The 24458-nt window shown below is 31.7% G+C and overlaps 1 protein-coding gene across 1 annotated transcript in view; it reads right to left on the bottom strand.

Annotated features, from left to right (window-relative positions):
• Strn-Mlck (Stretchin-Mlck) overlaps window positions 1–24458 on the bottom strand; it is a 599211-nt gene that overhangs the window by 485420 nt on the left and 89333 nt on the right. Inside the window, exons 3-4 of the mRNA XM_075373431.1 lie at window positions 1277–1550; window positions 40–220 (exon numbers count right to left, since the gene is read on the bottom strand). Of these exons, the coding sequence (XP_075229546.1) occupies window positions 40–220; window positions 1277–1550 (455 nt within the window). The remainder of the gene's footprint in view (window positions 1–39; window positions 221–1276; window positions 1551–24458) is intronic.

Raw genomic sequence — 24458 nt, 5'->3', positions numbered from 1 at the left:
TTTACATATAGAAGTTATTAGAAAAATAAACAGATTTACCGAGAACATTGAGTCGGCAAGAACACGAAGATCGTCCTTCAGCATTATTTGCTATGCAAGACCACAGTCCAGAATCCTCTAGAGTAACAGGAGCAACATCCAGACAAAAGAATGAACCTTCATTTAAGAAATGATGTCTGTCGCTCTCTGACACTTCTCTGTCCTCCCTATACCAAGCGGTCTGAAATCCATGAACCCAAAATAAATTCGGTCATAAAAGAATTTTAATCTAATGTTTTAGATTTAAAATTGCGAATTAATGCTATAATAGAAATTACAATCGCATCCATAATAGTTTAAACAAAAAACAATTTTTAGATTTTAATCTTTAAACAAACAGATCTGGTGTCGATTAAATAGTTAAAAATGATTTAAATGAATGAGCTTCATAAAGAAAAAATGTTTTAATTTACAAATGAAATCGTTATAAATAGCTAAATTTAACGAGACATATTTTTTATTACAAGTTAGTTGATTTTCAAGCAAGTCAAAAACAAACAAGATTGTGACGACTAAAATTTGCAACAAATCAAATTAAAAGTAAAAAGAAACACTTGAAGAAGCACAGCAAGTTTTTTTGACAAATCTTACACGTAATAATTTTATATTTGTATGCGTCTTTAATAACAACATCCAGACAAGTTAAATGGTGAACAACAATGTTATCCAAACATTAAAATAGCTTATGTTTACTAAAGGAAAAAACCAAACAGTTAGTCCGCTAAATTGAAAAATGACCAAAAATTTTCAAACGTTTCAGTATTTTAAAATTATATTCTTAAACACTCATTTTTTAGTCGGTTCATACTTATAGAATATAAATAATATTGTTTTTTTTAGATTAACAATGATTTTCAAAGTTTTATTTGAATAGAATATCAACTGTTAAACACTTACGATTATCATTAACTCATAAGAAAATAACTCCGGTTTACAGCTATTCAGTATAGTAAATCTGTGGTTTTTAACAAGCGGTAACTTCATAGAAATTAAACATTTAAGAAACCGATAACAAAAAACTAGTTCTTGTGAATCGTTTTAGTTTAGCGACAAACAGTTCAATTTCATTATAAACTGTCGCCGTTTAGTTCTGATCGGTGGCTATAGTCACCGATAACATTGAAAAAATCAATTAACATCAAATCATGCCTTTTATCTAAATGAGATTTTTTAGCTCGTTGAATCTTTTTTCATCTATGTGCAAAACAGTGTACATAGTAAATATTTATAAAATTACCTTGACGTCGGTTGCACTTCGTATTTCGACAAGAAGTCTGGTTCGAGTGCCGACTTTGACGGCAAGGTCGTTAAGTCTTCGAAGAAATCGAGGTACATCTCCTGGTGCAGCGTGCACGTCGAGTTGGAATTCAATTGTACTTTCTCCTGCGGCATTCGTAGCCACCGCTCTGTACAGACCGGCATCGTCTAACCGGACACCACGCACTCTCAACGATGATTCTTCAAGTATAAATCTTTCCCCTTCGACTGCAGAACCGCTTCCACCTCTTGTCCTAAAACGATCGACAAACAAAGAAACTTAATATCTTACGTAAAACACACAGAATAGACAGACAGACTGTCCGGACAGTTCGTCTCTCATTCTATTCCCGCCAAGGGTCTTCTCATTTATCTCATCTTCCTTGAAACGATAAGTATGAAGCGCGCTTGAAGGTTAAAATAATAAAAATAAAATTTTAAAAAGTAAAAGATTCACGACAATTATTTTTATCAAACGTAAAGAGAATTTCAAGTAAAGATACGGTTCGTTCAGGACAAAATAACGAAGCCGATAAACAAATAAATTATAAAGTTAAACGTTAAAAACAGAGATATCATATGAGAAATTAGAAAATTGTATTTAAAGAATTCATCGATTATCGCATTAGGACTTACAGAGTTTTACTCGGTAATCTATTTCCTTAGGAAAATATATACAAAAATTAATTTACCGTTTCTTGTACCTAATATTATCGGTTCGTTTAGTTCGCTTTAGTTTTACTTTGTTAAATACATCTGTCGATAAATAATTCAAGATTATAAAATTTACGACTCGCTTTTACATTATTCGACGAGTAATATTCTTTCAGAACTAACGATCGATCTGTAACTTTTTCAGGTCTACGTTTAGTAACAGTTAACATACGTCAACCTCTATATCATGTATAAGTGATACAGTCGGCACCGGTTTCAACGGTAAGGAAAGTTGTTTCGAACACGATCAACGAAAAAAATAATGATCGTCTATTTAACATCCTTTTTTTATTTGTCGTAACGCTGATCGTTCGCAGAATATTATTCAACTTTACATACATACACTGACCGTTTCAAAATTAATGTTATTTAAAGCGATCAATATTAAAACGACGAGGCGAAATAAAAAATCCGGAATTATTGTAAAGTTTATTAAAGTTATTGTTATTCCTAAATAACCTTAACGGTAACGGTAAAGGATGAAAAGGAATTTCATCCGATTACGTTAGAAGATCAAATGCTCCAAACAAGGATCCGATTCTAACGAAATTTTACAGATCAGAAAATATTCAAGGCGAGCGGTAAAACGTAAATGCGGTTTCTTCAATTTAATTAACGACATCTTTTCACGATACGTATCAAAAGTAAAACAAAGCTTTTTACTTTCTTAAAATAACTGCCTTACCTAGATACGAAACGATCTTGAAATCTTTACTTTCCTTTAATACATATAGGGTCATAAGTCTAAAAAATCGATTTCACTTAGAATTGAAATTATTACCGGCCGCTTTATAAATCCTATACGAAGATAGAAATACCTTTGATAATAATAAGAAATAGTGACCCGGTTATTTTATTTCCCCTTCAAAAATAAAAATTACCGGTTAGTAAAAGGCATATTAAATAGATAGACATTTACAATAAACCGCTGTCGTCGAGGTTCATAATTACCATAATCTTAATATACTTTACCGAAGGCGTGGACAAAATTTTAACAGCATATATCTTCGACATATTAAATCGGTCTTACACAAGAAAACTACATCAAATTTTATTATATACATTAAAGTAAAATTTTACTTTTTAATTCTGCTACATCGTAAACATTTAAGTTAAAACAAAAACACGGCGGCATATTTTTTATGCGATTTTACACCGAACTATTTTTGGCATTTATGTAAAGATGTTTTCTACAGTCGATCAACAGATTAACTCCTACGACTAAAGTAGAAACTCTCAACTCTATAATAAATGCCAAATTCGCTCCGACGTACCCACGTATATAACGCGCACAGAACATACGATATACGCAAGAGTAAATCCGATTCAAAAAAATAACTAGGCCGACAATTATCGTACTTCTCTGTAACTGACCGTACACACAACAAAAGAGACATTAGATAATCGTCGTGGAACAACAAACACAAAAAGAAAGATGAAATGCAAACGATATTTACTTTTACCGGCGATCCACGTCGTTAGTTAACGCTGCAAATGACAGCGGTTAAATTTTTAGGCCGGTTAAATTTGTTAAATAAGTTATAACGTAATTGCCGAAACAACGGTATTTAAAATAAATGAAATATGTTTGTTAACGGTTCAAATAAATGAATAATTTCCCTACATTTTTCACGGTTCCACAAATTGTTCACAGTATTAACAGATTTTACTATATTAAAGTAAATGAAATATGTTAATATAAAATAAAACAGTAAAAAATTATTCATAAAGAAAGGAAATAAAAAAAAAATATATATATATATAAATATATTCAGACTCCTTATTTCAGGGGGATAACACACACACACACACACACACAGAGAGAGAGAGAGAGAGAGAGAGAGAGAGTATATAATTTTAATTTAAAATTAAACAAATATTGTTTCTATAAAAACAACGTTATAAATACATGCCATAGAAACGAAGTACGAGGACGCAACATTAACTTCTATTTACGACTCAAGAATCAACCTTCTATAACCTGCACCTGTTTTTTTTTAACAGTTTGCTCTTATTACAAAAAAATTCTAGTCTGCATTAGTCATCATAATCGATAACTTTCTACATATAAATCTTCATAACATTATTTTCTTATTTCTGCACGTGTACTTTGATCCGTACTTTAAACTACGATGAAACTTTTAAAAGTAAACTCGCAAAAAAAATTTAATGAAATGCCTAAAAATACTATTCTTTTAATTCCACAGCGCCTCATTTTTTAAATTTATTTATTAAATTTGTTTTTCAACAATAAAATAATAATTACTAGAGCGCTTTCCGCATTATGCCTTCATTAGAAGAATAAATAACATACAGATTTAATTAATGCGTGTAAATTACAATAAATATTTTAACGGTAACAAACACAGAATTTTTTACTTATGTTATTGTTTACCCGAAAATGTTGTAACACCAATAATATTAAGTCGTTTTTAATAGTCTGGGTATTGAAAGAGAATTTAACAATAGTCTGAGTTTGAGTTATAATTTCGTAACTAACAGTTTACAAAAAATACATAACACGTATCAAATTAAAGCCTCTTTTGTATTTTTTTATTTTTTTTTATTAAGAATTCATTTAACCAACAAGAAACACATTATTTATATTCGCAGAAACGTTGAGGTTTTTCATGGCTTATTTGTGGCGTGTAATTTCCAAGCTCTGTAACTTCCACAAAACACGACTATAAAATATTTAATTTACTTACGTTAAAAAATAGTTTTTTATTTTCTCTGAAATCATTTCGGCGATTATTTTTAACGATTTAATATTTTCTACAATGAATTAACTAAAATTGTAATTATATGATAAAATATAATTATTTAATACGGTCAAAGTATCCGTGAAATGTAAAACCCGAAGTATATTTTAAAACTGTTATTAGTTTGTAGTACTGTGGTTTCCGTGACCTATATTTTCATTTTTACAAACTTACAACAGAACGCATTGTAACTACTAAAACAATTGAACCGCAAGTACAACACAACCGTTTACATATTGCTTAAAGGTCTTTTGTCGATTGAAATATGAAATGTATAAATTTACACCGAATAAAAATTTATACGTTTTATATATGTATACGTACACACAGATTGATTTTAAATCGCGAGGCAATCTTCGGAAGAAGTTCTTTACCCAAAAATGTAAAAAAATGTCATATAAACATAGGTCAGAAAACGGTTCGTTAGCGAGCTTCGGCTCGCGAAACATTCAGCTCTGCTTTCTGTTCCCTCTGTGAAATTAAACCGTACTAAAATTTCAGCAGACATTTCATCAAAGCAGTTGCTCAATGTGGCCGCCATTTTGTTTAATGCATAGTTTACCTAGGCGAATCCGTGCTAGTCGGGCACGTCTAATAAAATCATTATTCTTAACATTAGCTCCGGCTGTTTCTCGAACTAGCCTCAAATGTTTTACCGATCCGGTACGCGTCGATGTCAATAATTTTCCAGGTACTCGCGCACGGCAGACCGATCCATTTTTATTTACTTTACCGTAAATTAACAGCATGTCCGTCAAACGACAACAAATTTGTGATACCATCCGTTGTGAATGACAAAAACACCGCTCAAATGAATATTCAAATGCTAGACACCAAACTTGATTGTCGATTAGCTGTTACTGCCGTCCTTTGAAAAAATTAAAAAAAATTAATATTGTAGCATGTTCGCGGCTCGATCAGGATACTGAGAGATTAACGATCGAAAATGTTTATATAATCACAATTTATTAGTTTAAGAACTTGAATGAAATAAGGCAAATCGATAATAATAATTATGACAATAATAATATTAAACAATGATTACATACAAAATAGCATTTAAAGTAACGTCAGGATTTATTTACAGGTAGTTAAATATTAAAAATCACAATTCAGTCCCATTGACAAAAGACATTATCACGACCGCTAACAAGTGGCAGTAACTCGCCAAATAACTTCCTGCATTCCCCCACTATCCTCACCGGAATTTGTGACGTTCCCTTAATCGCTTCGAACATGTACGCACTTCTTTCTTTCTTTTTCCTGTTTAGCCTCCGGTAACTACCTTTCAGATAATAATACTTCAGAGGATGAATGAGGATGATATGTATGAGTGTAAATGAAGTGTAGTCTTGTACAGTCTCAGTTCGACCGTTCATGAGATGTGTGGTTAATTGAAACCCAACCACCAAAGAACACCGGTATCCACGATCTAGTATTCAAATCCGTGTAAAAATAACTGGCTTTACTAGGAGTTGAAGGCTGGAACTCTCGACTTCCAAATCAGCTTTGGAAAGAGATTTGGGAAGACGCGTTCACCACTAGACCAACCCGGTGGGTTGAACATGTACGCAATAGATATTCGCTTCTTCACCGACTCGCATAATAACTTCTCGCAGAATACTCGCTTGATGCTCCTCTCAAACCGTCTTCCCTGGAGTATTTATACTCCTGTCCTCTTTACCTGCAGAACCAGACTCAAGTTGAAACGCGAGAATGATCTTCAGAAAAAGTTTCTCATACATTTCTACCCCGCTCCGGTAACCCTTCTCGTGGAACAACATCGGTTGAGGGTGTGCCAGCGGACAGTGTTACAAAGAACGCTTGTTAAACAGACCTATTAGTCTTAGAAAAAGGATTACTTTTAGTCCGCTTGAGGACTCCGCCCGGTATTATATTTTCTACTACTTTCCTCTTAATTGGCAGGAATCCGTTATGCAGGTCGTTTTATCGGTCTTGTTACAATATGTTTCGAAGGATGACTTTCAAATTCATTTTTATAATTTTTAGCGTTTGTATGTAAATCGTTCTATTTAAAATCGTTTCGCTTTTCCGATTCGGTTTGTGTTGTTTTGTTTGTAATTAAAATTGCACTTCTCAAAATTATTATTGCATCTTCTCAAAGATTAACGTCATTAATCTTAATAGACGTTATTTGCATCGATTCTCTCAAAATTAAATTCTGTACAAAATTCAACTAGAAATTTTTATTTCTTTATCGGTAAATTAAACAAGATATTTTCACAGAGGTAGCAAAAGCAGAGTTACATGTTTCGCGAGCCAAAACTCGCTAACGAACCGTTATATGACCTATGTTTATATGACCTTTTTTTTATTTTTGGGTATAAAATATCTCCCGAGAGATTGCCTCGCAATTTGCAATCACTCTGTATATACATACGTTAACTATTACTTAATTTATTATTATTTATTTATGTAATACCGGGTTACAAAGTAACAGCACACTGACGTGACATCAACAGTACTCTGCGGAGATGCCAAATAATCTGTACGCAGTCTGTCGTGCAAGTGTAAATGTGTAGTCTTGAACAGAGACAAGCCGATCGCTCCTGAGACGTGTGGCTAATTGAAACCCGATCGCCAAAGAACAACGGTATCCACAGTCTAACATTCAAATCCATATAAAAGCGACCGCCTTTACAAGGGCTCGAACCTGAGAACTTTCGACTTCGAAAATCGGCCGATTTTGCGGTAACAAGTTTAACCGCTAGCCTAACCCAGCGGATTAAGTAAAGAAAGACGCTTGCTGCTTTTTTTCTTTTTAATCTTTACAAACGTTTTCGCAGTGCGCATTGCTTCATCGGGTGAATAATATATTATATAAAATTAGTCAAACGTTAAAACTTTAGAGAGATTTAGAGTCGATGAGCTCAATGACTGATAATATTTCTCTGAAGTTTTAACGCTTGACCAATTTTATAATATTTTATTGCTCACCCGATGAAGCAGTGCGCACTACGAAAACATTTCTTAAGTTTAAAAAGAAAAAAGAGTAAGTGTTTTTCTTTAATTAATTAATTAATAGTTTTTAATAATTCTACTTTTTAATAAATTACTCTTTAATACGCTCGTACATGTAATTATATACGTACATATTAATCTTTCTTTATTAAGCTACGTCGGTGATAATCGTCGAACAATAAAAATGCAAATTTTAGTTATTCCAATAAACATCAAGAAATGTAACTGAATGTTAAAAAAAAAAATAATAATTTAAATATAATCGACTGCTTAACTACAATGATATAAGCTTTCAGAAAGTTTTTTCAGAGCTATTATGCAGATCCTTTATCAGCGGTGTCCATCCCGAATCGGTTAAGAATTCATGCGGTCAAATAATATATTTATTCTATAAAATTTACATTTTAGGTTTTTTATATTACAAACCAAATTAACGTACTACACAAAGTAAAGTTCACCGATAACATTTTTAGTTTCTCTCCGGTGTCCGTCTACGGTGACCGATTGTTGTTCTCATCCTTAAGTCAGCTGGTGCTGCTACGGACAGTTATTATTAGTACAGCAGGTACGCATTCAAAATGCGTCAAAAGATATGTCGGAATAATTGTCTTTGTTTATTTAATATATATTACAGCGTGCTTGTTCTTTACAGTGTAGTTTAGTTTTGTATAATTCAAGATAAGGTCCTATTTTGCGTACGCGTAGGACACCGTATCTTAACTCTCTCAAATATTATAAAATATATACTCGATACCCGATAATGAACACATCTTTTCATTAATGTTTTTTTTTATACTCGTAAAATAGTAATTTAATTATTTATATATGGAAAAAGAGTGTAGACGACAACGTCAATAAGATAAAAAGTTATTTGGGAACTGGAAAATCGAATCGAAAATATTACATAATAGTTCACAATAAATATCTACAACGGAATGGCAGCAGCAGTTTTGAATTAGCCGTAGTAAATTACATGTTTCCTCTAAATAAAATGAATCTATATGGATAACCGACAATAATATTTAGGATATATTTAGGAATAATAAAATTCTAATATTTAATACTTTGTCGTCTTTCCTCCTTTTAATTTTTTTTATTATCAAGGAAAAGAGTACATTAGTTCGAACGGAAAATGAATTTTAAGAAACCTTCATAAGAAGTATCGAAAAGAAAAGTAAGTCGGTATATGACAAACATTATAACGGTTAATAAATAAAATAAAATCATATTAAAATATTTTCATAAAATAACGTTTGAAGAATTTTTTTATATTTCTGAAAAAAAAACAATAATATAAATGAAACTTAAACGAATTAATAAAGACGAAAATTTCCGATATTTTGACATTTTAGCAGTAAAAATATTGAAACTCCTTACAAGTATGCAACACGCCGTACAAATACAGCGTGAGCATTACACACGTTAGTTTACTCCCTACACCCACCGGGTTGGTCTAGTAATGAACGCGTCTTCCCAATCAGCTGATTTGGAAGTCGAGAGTTCCAGTGTTCAAGTCCTAGTAAAGTCGGTTATTTTTACACGGGTTTGAATACTAGATCGTGGATACCGGTGTAATTTGGCGGTCGGGTTCAATTACCCACACATCTCAGAAACGGTAGAACTGAGACTGAACAAGACTACAATCACATATATCATCCTCATTCATCCTCTGAAGTATTATCTGAAAGGTAATTACCGGAGGCTAAACGGGAAAAAGAAATTTTATTCCCTACGTCAGGTTTCCGTTAACTGAATTTGAATATTATTAGAAATCATTTTCCGCATAATAAATATCTACACGCACAAAAAAGGAATCTTGAATTATAAAATACATAAACGTACATTAATACAATAAATAAACAGGACGATTCAAATCTAACGTACCTTTCGACGCATTCTAAACGCGTACACTGGCCGTAGCAACATCAACCGACTCCAGGATGAGAACGGTCACTGTAAACGGACGCTAGAGAGAAATTAAAAATGTTATTTTACGGACTTTACAATCTTACAATGGCGGCTTTCTCAAAAGTTGAACTCGATTTTGATCCGAGAGTAAACGTTGCTCTTAAAGACTTCAGCAACGCTCTGACGTAAATTCGCGTCGCCTACAATCATAAATTCTAGTAGCTCTGGAAGCTCTTCTACCTTTGTGTGACCTCACCGATGTAGGGTTATGAAAATATTAATACCGAATCGAAAGTCGAATCTAAGCCGATTATGTGTACGGCTTACTCTGATGGAACTTCTTAATTGAAGATATAAAAACTTACAGAGTGCTACTTTACTCGCCCGAGGATGGTTTCTCGCGGTTTGCCCCCGGATAAGACGATAATTTAGTAAGGCGCGTAACAACTTTCCGAATAAGTCGATATCGATATCGAAACTAATCGTTCCTCATATCATCAAAACTTTGTTAAATACGCAAATAGTCCTCGTTCCCTTTAATTATACTATAGCAGTAGAATTTATTTTTGCAGACGATGACATTATATGTAGTAAATTGAAGTTCTAGATTATTTAATTACACGTATTTATGATTTATATGTACAGTACAGTATTTAGTGTAAAATAGATATAATAGAGGATTTGTGATTTATATTTACGTTTTATTTCTGATTTATATGGCGGTGAGACTGATGAGGTATGAACTGCGGTAAACATTCCGGGGAGAGGGGTCGTAAAAAAGTTACAATTAAAGTTTAGTAATGATCGGTTCAATAGTTTTCGCGGTTATCGGGAGTAAACGAAAAAGACGTTGTCTTTGTATATCAGTGAGATTTATTATTTCAAACCGAACTCTCATTCAAAATTAAAAAAAGATTCATACGAAAATCGTTTTAAATCTAATTCGGTTTAATTTTTGCTCCTTGAAATTTTTCACAAAGATTCATTCGCTACGCGCAACGATAAAAACACAAAACGGGGGGAGGAATCACAAATTAAAAAAGTTCCTATGAAATTTACAAAAAAAATATTTGCATTAATTTTCATATCTTGATATCTACTAAAACACATCCTAAGGTGTAATTTTTTTATTTAATTTACTATAACAGCTACGAGTCAAGTTAAATTATGATCGCTTGTCGAGTTTCGTTTAAAATAAATTTTACCGTTCGTTCGTAATTGATGACGCAGTTTGGGAGCCTTTTTGCTTTAATTTTGTACGGAACGTAAAGAAAACATGAAATTTTAAAAAATTCATCCTAACAAAAACTCATAGAGAGCGCTAGCTACAAGACGCCTACGAAAATCGTGATGCGATAAAATTTTCTATTAAATCCTTGATGTAGCGAAAACAGTCTTTAATAAATAAAATTCAGCCTTTTATTTTAAACTTCATTTGCGGAAAACTATAAGAAGTTATCTTTTACAGAAGGTAATTAAACGACTTAAGATGTTATGCGAAAAATAGCCCTGTAAAATCTATATTCTTTAAGACCACCTAATAAATTTACATCTAAAATCGTTTTCAAATTTCAATAAACGCATAGTAAAAGTATTATTCGGTTGACAGATCCCAGCGGTTTTGAGCTTTTAAGCGATCATATAAGCGGAACACAGACATTCTGATTTAAAAATATTTTGTATTAATTTTAAAGTCCCTAATCTGAGATACAAGTATTATAGCGACGGAAACGTCTAAGAGTATAATTTAGCCATCACGGCTAAAATATACTATTTTATTATTATGATAACTTAGACGATATATAAATAAAATAATAAAAGTAAAAATTGAAATATTTAAATTATTTTATACTAAGATATTTTCGTCGCGGTCAATTTTTTATTTTATTTTACGGTTTTTAGTCAAGTAGCCGGAGGCAGTGCAGCCGGTCGCGACGCACATACTATGTCGGTTGAGCCGCGCGCCGTTTTCCGTCCCCTCCCTTAAAAAAAATCAATATTCCAAAAAATACCCGGAAACGGTTTTTAGATATTTATCTGAAAAGTATTTACAAGTCCCAAACTACTGAATATCTGGTTTAGTTAGTCGGAAATGGCGAAAAATTTAAGCATTGTTCAAATTATTTTTACCTTTCTTCACCCCTTTGAAGGTCGAATTTTGAATAATCTAGAAATCGAGTTTTATATATTTACATGAGGATTAAAAACACCAAAGATCAGTTGATATCTTCATTTTTTCCGAGAAATTAAAAATTTTATTAAAATTTCATTTTTACTCGGTTTTAATCCTTTAAACTCGGAATTTCATAAAATCCTTTCTCGGTGTGCAATTACACCGTAAGAAGAACACGTAAACAAATTTTCATCGATTTATCTTCAGTAGTTTTTGCTCGGTGTTAACGATCAGTCATACAGTCAGTCGGTCATGAAAAGTTGCTTTATATTTAAATTAAAAATAAAAAGTATAAAAAAAAAATAAATAAAATAATTGTAATGCCGGTCCCTTAAAAAAATATATCGTCCGTTTTTATCCAAATTAAAAAAGAAAAAATCAAAAATCATTTAAATTCATTACAACCTCTTATTTGCAGATGATGATGTCTTTCAACAATAAAAAAAAGAAGATTAATAAAGGATATTCGAGTATAAACTCGTATTCACGAAACGTAATACGCGTTAGCTATCTTTTTCTTATTTTTTTAAACGCGTTAAACTGAAAGATAATAATTCACATAGAACATTAAGTTATGAAACATTAGAATTAACTCACCTGTTTCTGAATAATATTTTCATTATAACAGCGCATATTGTCCAAAATGTAATAATCATAACGACAAAATCAAATAATAAAAAATACCTATAAAAGATTTGAAGAAATTTGTTTGTTTTTTTATGAGCTACAACTAATAACTGACATTACATCGAGAAAACAACCGAACTGTAACCGAAATAGGTCGCTCTTTAGGAATAAAAATATACAAACTAAAGATAAATTGATTACCGCATGACTCGAATGACGGGCGACTACAGGCGATATGCCAAAGCGTTCCGAATATCATTTACTTACAAACATATGAACTTTCTAAGTTCCTTCCTCGTATAACGACGAGCAAAACAAATGAAAATAAATAGTAACGTTGGGGTTTAAAAAGATCGTGTCGGTAGATCGTAGTTCTAACACAAAACGATTTGTAAAAAGAGATCCGTAAGAAAAAATGAAATAATAAAACGATTTCTTTTTAAAAACTCAAAGCGTAAAACAACGTAATGATAATTCTAGAAACCGATTAAATCTATTTAGAAGGAACGCATTAAAAGTTTACATAAGGAGGTACGCCAAAAAAGCCGATGTATTATTTAAAATCCACTCAGACAGAAGGAAGTGATGCGGCTAGAATCACAGGCAATTATCGGTAATCGACGAACACGAATTTCAGTCAAAATAGGTAATCGCAAAACGATCGCTGTACCTTTAAACTACCGTATTCTAAAGGACTTAAGTTTTTTTGTTTTTAAAAAAGAGAAATATCCCACCGAGAAAAACTAATAAAAATGTATTACGAATGAAATAAGTACATTTAACGGATTAAATCCAAAAATAAAACGATAAAAATTTTGAAACTTTTGGTTTATAGACGGTAACCTTCTCTCCCACTCCTACCGCGTTTCTATCCGTTTATTCTCACTTATTTTCTTCACTTATTTGCCGTTTGACTATTAAAACAGAAACTAATAAAGATATTAATTTAAAAAAATAAAAACAGTAATAAAAACGACGATAAATCTTCAGATAAAAAAAATTAGAAATATAAAAAGCGGAAGACAAAAAACATCGACATCACTAAGCCGACACGTCGCTAAAACAAGGATTCTAAAAGTATATTCGGACAACGAACGATTAAAAAAAAAGAAAAAAGACTAACGGTGACGTACGCCAGAGACGTAACTGACGATGGACATTAACTGGAAAGAGATGGAGAAAAAACAACACGTGGTGGCTCGATTCAGAACAGCGCACGATCTGCTGGACAAATAACTCCTGAAACTCCGCAATAGATTTTTTTTTATCTTGTACTCGGTACTGTAAATTATTTAAATATTTCGTACGTTTTAATAAAAAATTCTTAAACAAAAATTACGGTTAAAATTAAAATGTATAACGGGACACGCCGAATCTACTTATAATCTAGGCGAGTTCATTCTACTTGTAATCTAATATTATTAAAACAATCGACGCATAGACGAAGAGAAATATAAACTACAGGATTAAAAAGAATAACAGGGAATAATTCGTTAAACGGAATAAAAATCTCTTCGTTCGAGGGTGAAAAGATTTCTGTAAAAGAGAGATGACCGAATTAAAAAGATTTTATCGTACGACGTAAAAACTTATGCGTCAGCAGTTAATATTACTGTACGACTTAAAATTAGTAAATTCTAATCGAAACGCACAAAACCCTTGCTTTATTCGATTAGATAATACCGAAATTAAATTTTCAAAAAGATCTTCCACCCTATTACAGAAACTGTTCATCCTACGTTCAATATTAAATTTTCCAATACGTGAAACGGAAGAGATCTCGGAGGCTACGACAAAGCCGAATATAAGAACATACCTTACTTTGTGTTTTTGCGAAAGGATACATGAAGAGCATTTTTTACGTTAACAACATATGTAATTTTAACATCTGCGAGAGCGTTTCGCTGCGACCTTATACTAACCGTTAAAAATGACGCCGGTAAAATCAAATATCGTTTGAACCACGATCTAAAAATATTCTATTCCCGGTCAACAAAGCTATGCAGAGAGGGACCTATCGAAATCTATTACATTAAAAATAAATAAATAAATACATTTCATATTACTTATCGGTTTAAGAGAGCTACGATATTTTTAAACGAAAAATTAAGCTCGAAACCACGGGCTTTTTTCTGATGGATCTGAATTTATTTAATCGAAATAATAATGTAAATTTTTAATATGTCTGCCTAGATATTTACATCGGTGGTATCCTGACAGAGGCCAAACCGGCGACTGTGTTGTGTTATCAAGTGTAGAGGATCTAAAAGACGACCTCCGGTAAAGCTCATCAGGGCTAGGAACCGAGGGGTTGGTGTGGCGACCGGGATCGTCAAAAGGCGAGTGTCTTCCCCTATGGGGGGGGGGGAGGGTGTCAGGATGTAAATTTTCAATAGATATGTAATAAATTAAGCTTATTAAAATTTATTTGTTCACCCCGATTAAAATATTGTAGGGGCAAAAACGTAGACGATAATTTGTTTATTAATCGATTTAAATAATATCTGTATAATTACGGATGCCGCAAAATTAATCCGTTTCAGAAATGAAATGATAAATATAAGAAGGTCTGTGCTGTTCAATAAACCGTATAATTTGTTTTCTCTCTCTTCCAACCTGAAGTAATCATGGTCTAAGATAAAAAGAGTCTGAACAACTCCGTTGCACTCTGGCCGTTTATGTGTGTGTGTGTGTGTGCGCGCGCGCGCGCGCTCATATATTCATAGGTTCAATTATTCGGTTTTGCAGTAATTAATGTTTTTCACTGTAAACTAGAACGAAAGTTTAGTAAAAATTCCAAATAATATTTCGTGCACAATTATTTTAAATGTTACATTTTTTTTAGCGGTTCGATTTATTCTATTTTCAGAAATTATATCTCCGAATTTAAAAAAAACTCTTACAGACGGTACTTTTATTTTTTTTTAAATTAATAAATTACCCAAAAAGCGTACACACGATAACAATTTTCTAAAAATATTTTTAATTTTTCTAAAATCATAGTAGTCGTACAGCCAATAGTAAAACTGGCGCATTATATACTTAAAAAATTGAGCTCTATAAAGTAAGACACAAAACGAAACAACGGATAGTAATTAATTACAGAAGGTTTACGTAGTACTAAAAATAACCTAACTGTATCGTAAGACAAGCACATCTTCCTCTTTTGTGCTTGTAAGCAAAGTTTTCAGGAATACGGACATCAGTGACTGACGTCTATCAAGGAAATATTGTTATTATATCAGTATGAATTTCTTTTGTATATTCCAAATTTTTTCCTAAATGATTTCTCCGAAGGAAAAAATTTTCGAAAACCAGAAAGATAAGTGTTTAACAGAACGCTGAAAGAAGCACGACTAAGAAGAATATCAAAGAAAAACATTACCCTTACAGATGGAGTAAAACGAGAAAGAGTGAAGCGTCCGACCCGTAGCTTCTGATAAACTAAGTGGAAAGAGGTACATCTGGTAAAGAATCAATGGAGAAATCACAAGTTGAGTCTGTCGACAAAGTCGGCTTGAAACGAAGTTCCACTTCATCGCCGTCTCAGAAAAACATCAACTCCGATTTTAAACCAAAAAATTTATAAAAAATCGTTACGCATATTATTTGGCTAATAACAAACAATCTTACTCTAATATTTTATAAAAATCGAAAAACACGTTGTCATTTAAACGGAAATTCGTTTTAAGGGTACTATATATATTAAAGAGAAACGTTATACAATCGCAAGTGTAATTTTGTACAACTTCATTCAAACGATACGGAATTTTCATTTATAGTGAGAAAAAAAAAGTAAATTTAGAACGCTAAACAGAAATCGTTATCGATAACAAATCGATTATTAAATAAACTCAGCCGTTTTCCGTGACAAAGTAGTAGCGTCTACGGCTTTCATTCCGAGGTTCTGTGTTCGATTCCTGTTCGCGGTTTCTTTCACGCGTTACAAAGATCATTATCATCTATCGGCAGGTTTTACAGGATGCCGAACAGAATGAAAGATTTATAGAGACGTCAATTACCGTTACGTTTTTAATTCAAGTCGATTATGAATATTCATCGCATTTATTCATCGCTACGAGAAAACATTGTAAATATTTAATTTAAAAACGATATATATATATATATATATATATATATACATACATTTATTTCTTAAGCCGAATTATAATATGTAAGAAGTGAATTAATCTTCCTCATTCCGACCGAGTAGACCGCTTAAACCACGACTACTAAAACACAGAAGAAAGAGGCGTGAAAATCAGATTAAAAAAAATCATCCTTTAGCTTAAATCTGACATCGCACGTAATCGACATTTTGAATCCCCAGTAATAGTAAACTTCCTGGACTGTTAAATTGTTAATTAAGATAGACTTTGAGCTTACGTCCGGGACACATCATGCCAGACCGCATTACTGCCAGATCAATCGGTCAGCGGTGTCGAACACACGCCAACTAAACTGAACTTACATTAAAGAACTATGAATAGCCACGACCTAAAAGCGTAATCGGTTACATCGTTAATCGAGTTAGAATCCATTAAATAGGTAACTAAAAATGATCGTCAAAACGTTTGGAAAATACAATCCGGGAGCGTTCGTATATGCGAATTTACATACATCTGTTACACAATGCTTAAAAAAAATTCTCTTCTCAGATATAATAAAACTACAAAATCGTACTAGTAAAAAAAAATATTTTTAATATATATATATATAAAATTTTTTTTAGCGATACGTCTTTTTTTTATAAATGTTTAATAATCCGTACGGAAATTTCGAATTCTACGAAAGAAATCGATTTTTAATATCGAATTACAGAAAGTAGTTGTAGAAAGACAACTGTGTTGAAAAAAGGTATAAACGATTTACACGAAACCGAATATATATATATATTTCCTGTATAAATAATCATTCTGTATAAATAAATTTAATCGTCGTTTAATTTATTATCTGTGTATATTTTGACTGAAAACGTATAACGAAAATTCCATCTCCTAGATAGACAAGAAATTGCACGGTTTAAGAATAAAGATTTTGAAACTACGTACGGTTTCTCGTAATTATGAACTTGGAAACGCAGGTGATATTTAGCAAGTTTTATTTTTAAGGAAGACTGTGATTAACGAAAATATTTTTGCATCGTTATCGGTTAGAGAACACTCCAGTATCCTGTTACGTATTATAAAAAATTTAAGGGTAAGTTTAAATGCGACCACGCATCGATTCCCAGTTTTATCAAAGTATTTATTATACATTACCGATCGATTTTTTTTCCTCGGCTCGACTTAAAATTAGGCTAAGTAGAACCGTTTTATTTTGTTAGTAATTTACGATTTCTGTTTTCGATTACAGAATTTCTTCATTTCAAGTCTGTTTAATTTTCTTTTTTAATATTTATTTAGGATTTTTCATTTTTTATTAGGAAATTTTTCACCGTGTTTTTTTTCTATCGGATGACAGTTTTTTGGACCGGTATGGGAGGATTCGAACGGTAGAGGGAGAAGTCGCGAGACCGTCACGAATATTTGCACATTAAAAGTATTACTTCAACCCCAGACAATTAATACATTTTATATATCATTTGCTCTTATTTCTCTAGTATAATATTATTTACCGATGTACTTATTTTTAAACTAATAAATTGAAAAAATATTTGTATCGAATTGTTTGTCTCTTATTTTTTTATTAGAATTTTTAAGATATAATAATTCTGTTGTAAAACAGAAGCGATGTTAGCTTCTGTTTTTTCGTGTTTTTTTACGTGCGGCATTCATAAACCGTTTCACGTAATTCTTTTTTCCGTCTGCGACATATAAAAATAGAATTTCATTCTCTTATGTGTTTCAACATAACTCTACTAATAACTTTAAAGACAAAAATAAAATTACGAAAACGTAATTTCAACGGAATAATTTTTAAGTTGTCATTTAAAAATCTGGCCGGCTATTAACTGTTACGCAAATTAACCGTTTCTGTTTATAATCCTCTGTTTGCTTCAACAGTTGTGTACAGTAGAAGTTTATTTTTAATTTTTGTCAAATTAGAAAGACGAGTTTTTTTTTGTTTTTTTTTAATAAAATGGCCGTATAAAAACATTTTTTTCTCTAAAAGTGCATACGCATACAAATATATACCTAAACGTGTTTTCGTCTCTTATATTTATAACTATTTTTTCGTGAAAATCAAGAGAAATATTAAAAGTTTTACTCATTTATAAATCGAGGAAAAAACAACAGTGTAAAACGCATCGTTAGTAAAAGCAAAGATAAATGTGTACGTTACATTTTATTATTTAATTTTTCTTTTTAATTTGGCTTACTGGATTTACGAAACTTTACTTCGAATGAGATTGAGTTACCGATTTTTGTCGTAGATAACAATGTGGAATTTTCATAACAAACGGGATCCATTCTTAAATGTTAGATCGACTCTAATGCGATTAGTTATTTTATATCTATATTGAGATGATGCTACAGCGGGCCGTCAATGTAGCAGAACATTCTGAGTACCGTCGGTCTAGATCAATATATTTTACCAAACAAACCGATAAATATAATAATAATTTTTCTTTAAACATTAAAGGTCAGAGGCCATTTGAATGCTCTTCAATATTGGTTTCGGTACGGTAGTTTTCATTATATCTAAAAATACACTTGGCTATAAATTGAGGGTCGCGTTAACGTGAAATTAACTTGCGCTTGTGTATTTGTTGATGGATCGGTTCTATTTTTTTATCGTATATATTTTTTATAAGCGTTAAGTTTTTTTTTTTTAACCGACTATACTTATAGGAAGGAATTTATTCGAGCGGCTTGTTTATTTGTATACAGCTTTGTTTGTTTACGTATACGCCCGTATAAAACAAAATATTACATATTGATGCTACTTAAAAAAAAAAACCAGAATATATTTTCAGGATACAAAAATGGATTATCATGTTATACGTACTATATCTGTAAATGCCACTCGTAGATTCAGTCATGACAAGCGATTATTTAGTCCAATAAAAATTGTAATTCTTCCATGATTTTGTGTTTATAAAAAAATATAAGAACGATATTATTTTGTTAATGACTTCTTTGAATAATCTACATTTATACCGTTAAATAAAGAGGAAGAGGGTTTTTGTTTCTTCCAGGTAAACAAAAAAGCTACTCGATAAATCGCAACCAGATTTTCACCCGTGATTCTTGGCATAACTGAGAAGCTAAATTTTATATTATATATATTTCACCTCAAAAAATCTAAATATATATATGTAGTATTGAAGATTTGACGGTTTAAGCACAAGGTTTAGCTAAATGAACTGTGAATCTCTATCGCTGTATGAGTTTGGTTTGAACTGAACGATTCGAATTAATCGAATGAATATTATAAAATAATAGAATTAAATTCACGTTAAATAAAATAAGATGGGAATGGCGACCGAAGCAAGGTTTGCGGGATGCGCAGAACGCCGGCCCCCTGGCAAATTGGGAATTTATAAGGTAAGCCCCTTGGCCCCTGAGTTAGCTCCGGGATTGGCCTGCGCTGATCTGAGCCGCGGGGGTCTAGGTTCTGGCAAGACTTATGCCGGCTTGTATAAATATATGTTTATACACATATAATACATTATTTATACATTATATAAGGCTTACACACACACACACACACACAAGTATTTATTTAGAATATTTTTTTATTTTTTTATTTTAATTAGCTACCATAGTTAATATTAAAAATATATAATTTTTTTTAATAATCTCTTAGAATAACAGTCTTCAACTAGACGAGTAACTTCATCTATTGCCTGACGATAGAACCGTCACGCTTAAGTAAAACACGAATAACAACTAATACAAGCAAACGTATGTCGTACAAAATTATTCTCGAGATAAAACGAACGCTGTGTTAAATCGGGATAAAAACTATACGATATTTAATTAAATCGGAAATGTAATATTCCGATGAAAAAAAGAATCGTTTAAATAACGTAACAGAAATAAATAATCCGTACTGAATAGCGCAGAATAAAGCAAGGCGATTCATTACCGCTTATATTGCGACAGACGTAATTACATTTACATTAACACTCGCTAGATATCACACAAAGCCGCCAGCCAGGTGAAGGAATGCAAATGACTGGACAGGCCTTCAGACGAAGCGAACAAAAAAATTTAAAACGGTCATAAAGAAAGCTGTAGAATAAATAAATTAAGATGTAAGCATCTACTTTATAATTTAATTATAACACGCAGCAACTTTATATTTTATTCTTCGAATAATAAAAAAAATTAAATTACAGCTAATTTTTATACGGCAACGTAGTTTAAGATTAAGCGCTAAATAATTTTATAATTATACAGTAAGTTATTAAAAGAAAATAAAAATTGATGTAGACACCACATAACTTCCTTGTACGCCTGTTAAATTATATATACGCATTTTTAAAAGTACATAAAATTTTATTTCACTAATAATTTCTGAATTTAAATTTTGTTATTCTTATTACTGAATTATTATCTATCGTTATTTTTTTTTAAATCAGAGATTCATAATTATTAATCAATCTATATAATTAAATTTAAAAAAAGTTAGAAAATATATATGTATATGAAGTCGGATTCGAACCGATGTGCGTTCCCCTTGTAAGGTCCAAATATTTCATTAATTAAAATTTTATTTGGCTATAACTCTAGAACAGATGAAAATAAGAACCGCTTATAATATATCGTTGAAAATCTCTCGATGAGAACTTATTACTGAAGAAGTCAAAAATACAAATTGTTTTGGATTTTGGGCTTTTTTGGACACTTTTGATGCGGTCGACCGCAATCAAAAAGGAAGGTGTACAAGTACGTGTTACAACAGTCCTAAATCCAAAATTTCAACATTCTACTTCTAATCGTTTTTGAGTTATGCGCGAGATACGTACGTACAGACGTCACGTCGAAAGCAGTCAAAATTAATTCAGGGATGGTCAAAATGGATATTTCCGTTAAATCTGAAAACTAAATTTTTCGCGATTACAATACTACAAGAAAGTAAAAGAGGATTAAAAAAAAGTTTACAACTTTACTTTTAAAGCGATACAACGCATCTAACATACGAAGATATTCCATCGGCAAATAGCCTTCGCTTTGCGATTACCAAATCTTTCATTTAATTGTAAACCACCAGAGTTACTGCTGTTACGTAAAACTTTGAAGTAACGTTTTTAAATCTAATAATAAGGGTAAAAATTGAAGTTTCAAACCCGATTCTGTTAAAGAAAGTAATTTTATTATACTTTCTAAAACTTGTGTTAAACCTTAAGGAAAACTAAATAAAAGGACTCTCCAACCTCATGAATTCACACCCGTGTTAAACATAGAAAACATTATCTAGAAATATGTCCTTTTAATTATCTAATAACTAATAATCCTTTTACCGACTTTTCGAAGAAAAGTACGGTGTTACTTTCGGTCGCACGGTGGGAGTGGCGGAGAGGGAATGAAAATGAATTTTCTTTATGTTTTGAGGTATGAGGAGTACGAAAACACCATTCATTTCAAATCGAGTTTCCTTATATATATAAAATCTACTTATAAAATTTTGTGGCTCACAACTTTTCTAAAACTACATCAATTGAAATTTAGACATGCTGTAATAGTCTATTTGAAGTGCGTGTGAAAATTTTATGAAAATCGGTCGAATCGTTCTTCAATTACGCTCAATTTAAGGTACAAAGAAAGGTTGAGGTTATGTTGACGGTGTAGTGACGTATTTTTTATACACGCTTATGCAGTCAGTCGCAGCGGTGAGCGTATTTAAACTTGCTTCGTTCAATTTTTTTTTATTGTAGTGTTTTTTTACGTGAAACTATTTTTTATTGATCTTTTTTTTTAAGCGTAATTTATTTAAAACTAAGTGTAATAGAAAAATTGTATTTACAGATCTGCAATGTATACAAAAAAGCGATTCAAGAAACGGTACCGCACTTACAGAAACATAATTTTTTTTTTACTGCATACATTATACACAAAACACGCGAATGTTTAATTTACAAGGAAACTTACAAATACAAAAATGATAAATATACAGTCAAATTTAGAAATAAGTTAGAACAATATAAAAATAGCTCGTGTGTACTTATATACGCACGTAAGAAGTTATACTTCTTTGGCGTGAATAAAAAAAGAATTTTTTTAAGCATTCAAACAAATTTTAACAGAGTCAAAAGACCGATAGACGACATTAAATACCACAAATAAAAGTCGGAATAAATAACAAATTAAATTAAATTAAATAATATTTATTTTATACGGTTTTTACAGTTTACATATAAAGCAAAGTTCATCGAATATATTTCGATTAGTTTCGTTCCTTTAATTCTTCGGATGACGACTGAACAGGCACGAGGGTTATCAGCGGCTTATGATATGAAAAATGCGATACAAATAGTTTTATTTTAAAGCAGCGTATTTTTTTATCAAAAATTTTGTTTTTGGTAAATTTAAAATTATTTATGCAAAATCAAGAATTTATTTCCGCTATTTTCTGGGTCGTTAAAAAATATAATTTTACTCATAAAAAATAATACTTACGTAAAAATAACCTCAAATTTAGATGTACACAATTTTCACAAAAATAAATATATATATACGCTGCAACATAAATAAAGTTTTATGAATACGAACGATATTCACAGTTTAAAATATCCGTCTTCAGAAATCCGTGTATATAAATATACGTTTATTACGACTCAATATCTGTTATGTTTACAACAGTTGCTAATCACTTAATCGCATCGAACGACTGACTGAATTAGACAGTACACGCATGTGCCTGCAAACTGACCCGCTTCGGCCTGATGGTGTGTTACATCGGTACATCGGCGCCCGCAACATCCATAACTTGCTGAAAATACACTCTGATCGGTTTCTCCTAACGCGCCAAAAGAGTTATAACTTCAGAAAAACATTATAAAAGTTAAAAAGTAGTCTGTTCGATTTTAAAATTTTAAGTTGTATTTTTAGATGACTATTTCCTTTTGAGTTTCGTTTTCCTTTTTGATATTTTTTTAACCGAACGGATTAGAAGCGCGACTCTAATCTTTTCAATTAAATCCTATTGACATTTCAAACGTTCAAAAGTTAAAAGTTCTCAAGCAGTTCCGTAGAGATACCTTCCGCTACATCGCATTAAATATACCACACTACCAGCATCAATCGAGGGGAATCCGATCGATAAAACTGAAACGAAGAAGGGATTAAGGTTAAGAAAATAGAACTGGATGTGAAACAGGAGGATCGGCCCGCTAATAAACCATCAACCGCACACAAAAGGCGCGGCGGTTAACATGCCGAGATCTCGACATTTTTACCCGAAACGAGGCTAGCACCGTACCGATAAACGATTTCTTCTTGACGGCTACAGAAGAATTTTATAATCCGACCGCCGTAAAATTTGGTCTCATTTTTTTGTTGTAGGCGTAGAGATATAAAATTTTACTCTGATTAATGTCAGCAGATATTCTTTTATATTGTTAAAACGGATATTTTTGGTAACGTTATTTGCAATATCGTTCACAAAATCACGAGTACAAGCTAGTTGAAAGAAGGCATCCATCCGCCTTTAATAATGAAGCGCATAACGACTACCTGTCTAAAGCAACTGCTTCTCGTTAAACGACAGCAGTTAGTATAAAAAGATTCTGTTCTTATATTATGCTGCCGCAAAAAATTATTTACCTTTACAAATTAAAGAGAAAAAACTCGAGATTTCTCAAAGAACCCAAACCGTTTTTCTTTAATTAGAAAGCGTTTGAACGTAAGCGACTAAATTATAGAACATTTAAGTAGATCCCCTACTTAATTAACCTAATAAAGTTACTTCAACGCGGTTTCGATCTTCATCTTATAACGATTTTGTAACTTCTAAAACCCGACTAAATTATTTCTTTACGTTCATTAATATCGTTTAAATTTAACTTTTAACAGGATGGAAAACTTTGATCCGAATTTAACCGATTA

Source organism: Lycorma delicatula, chromosome 8 (genome assembly GCF_047948215.1).
Source record: "Lycorma delicatula isolate Av1 chromosome 8, ASM4794821v1, whole genome shotgun sequence".
Lineage (NCBI taxonomy): Eukaryota > Metazoa > Arthropoda > Insecta > Hemiptera > Fulgoridae > Lycorma > Lycorma delicatula.
This window is presented reverse-complemented; position numbering and strand designations above follow the sequence as displayed.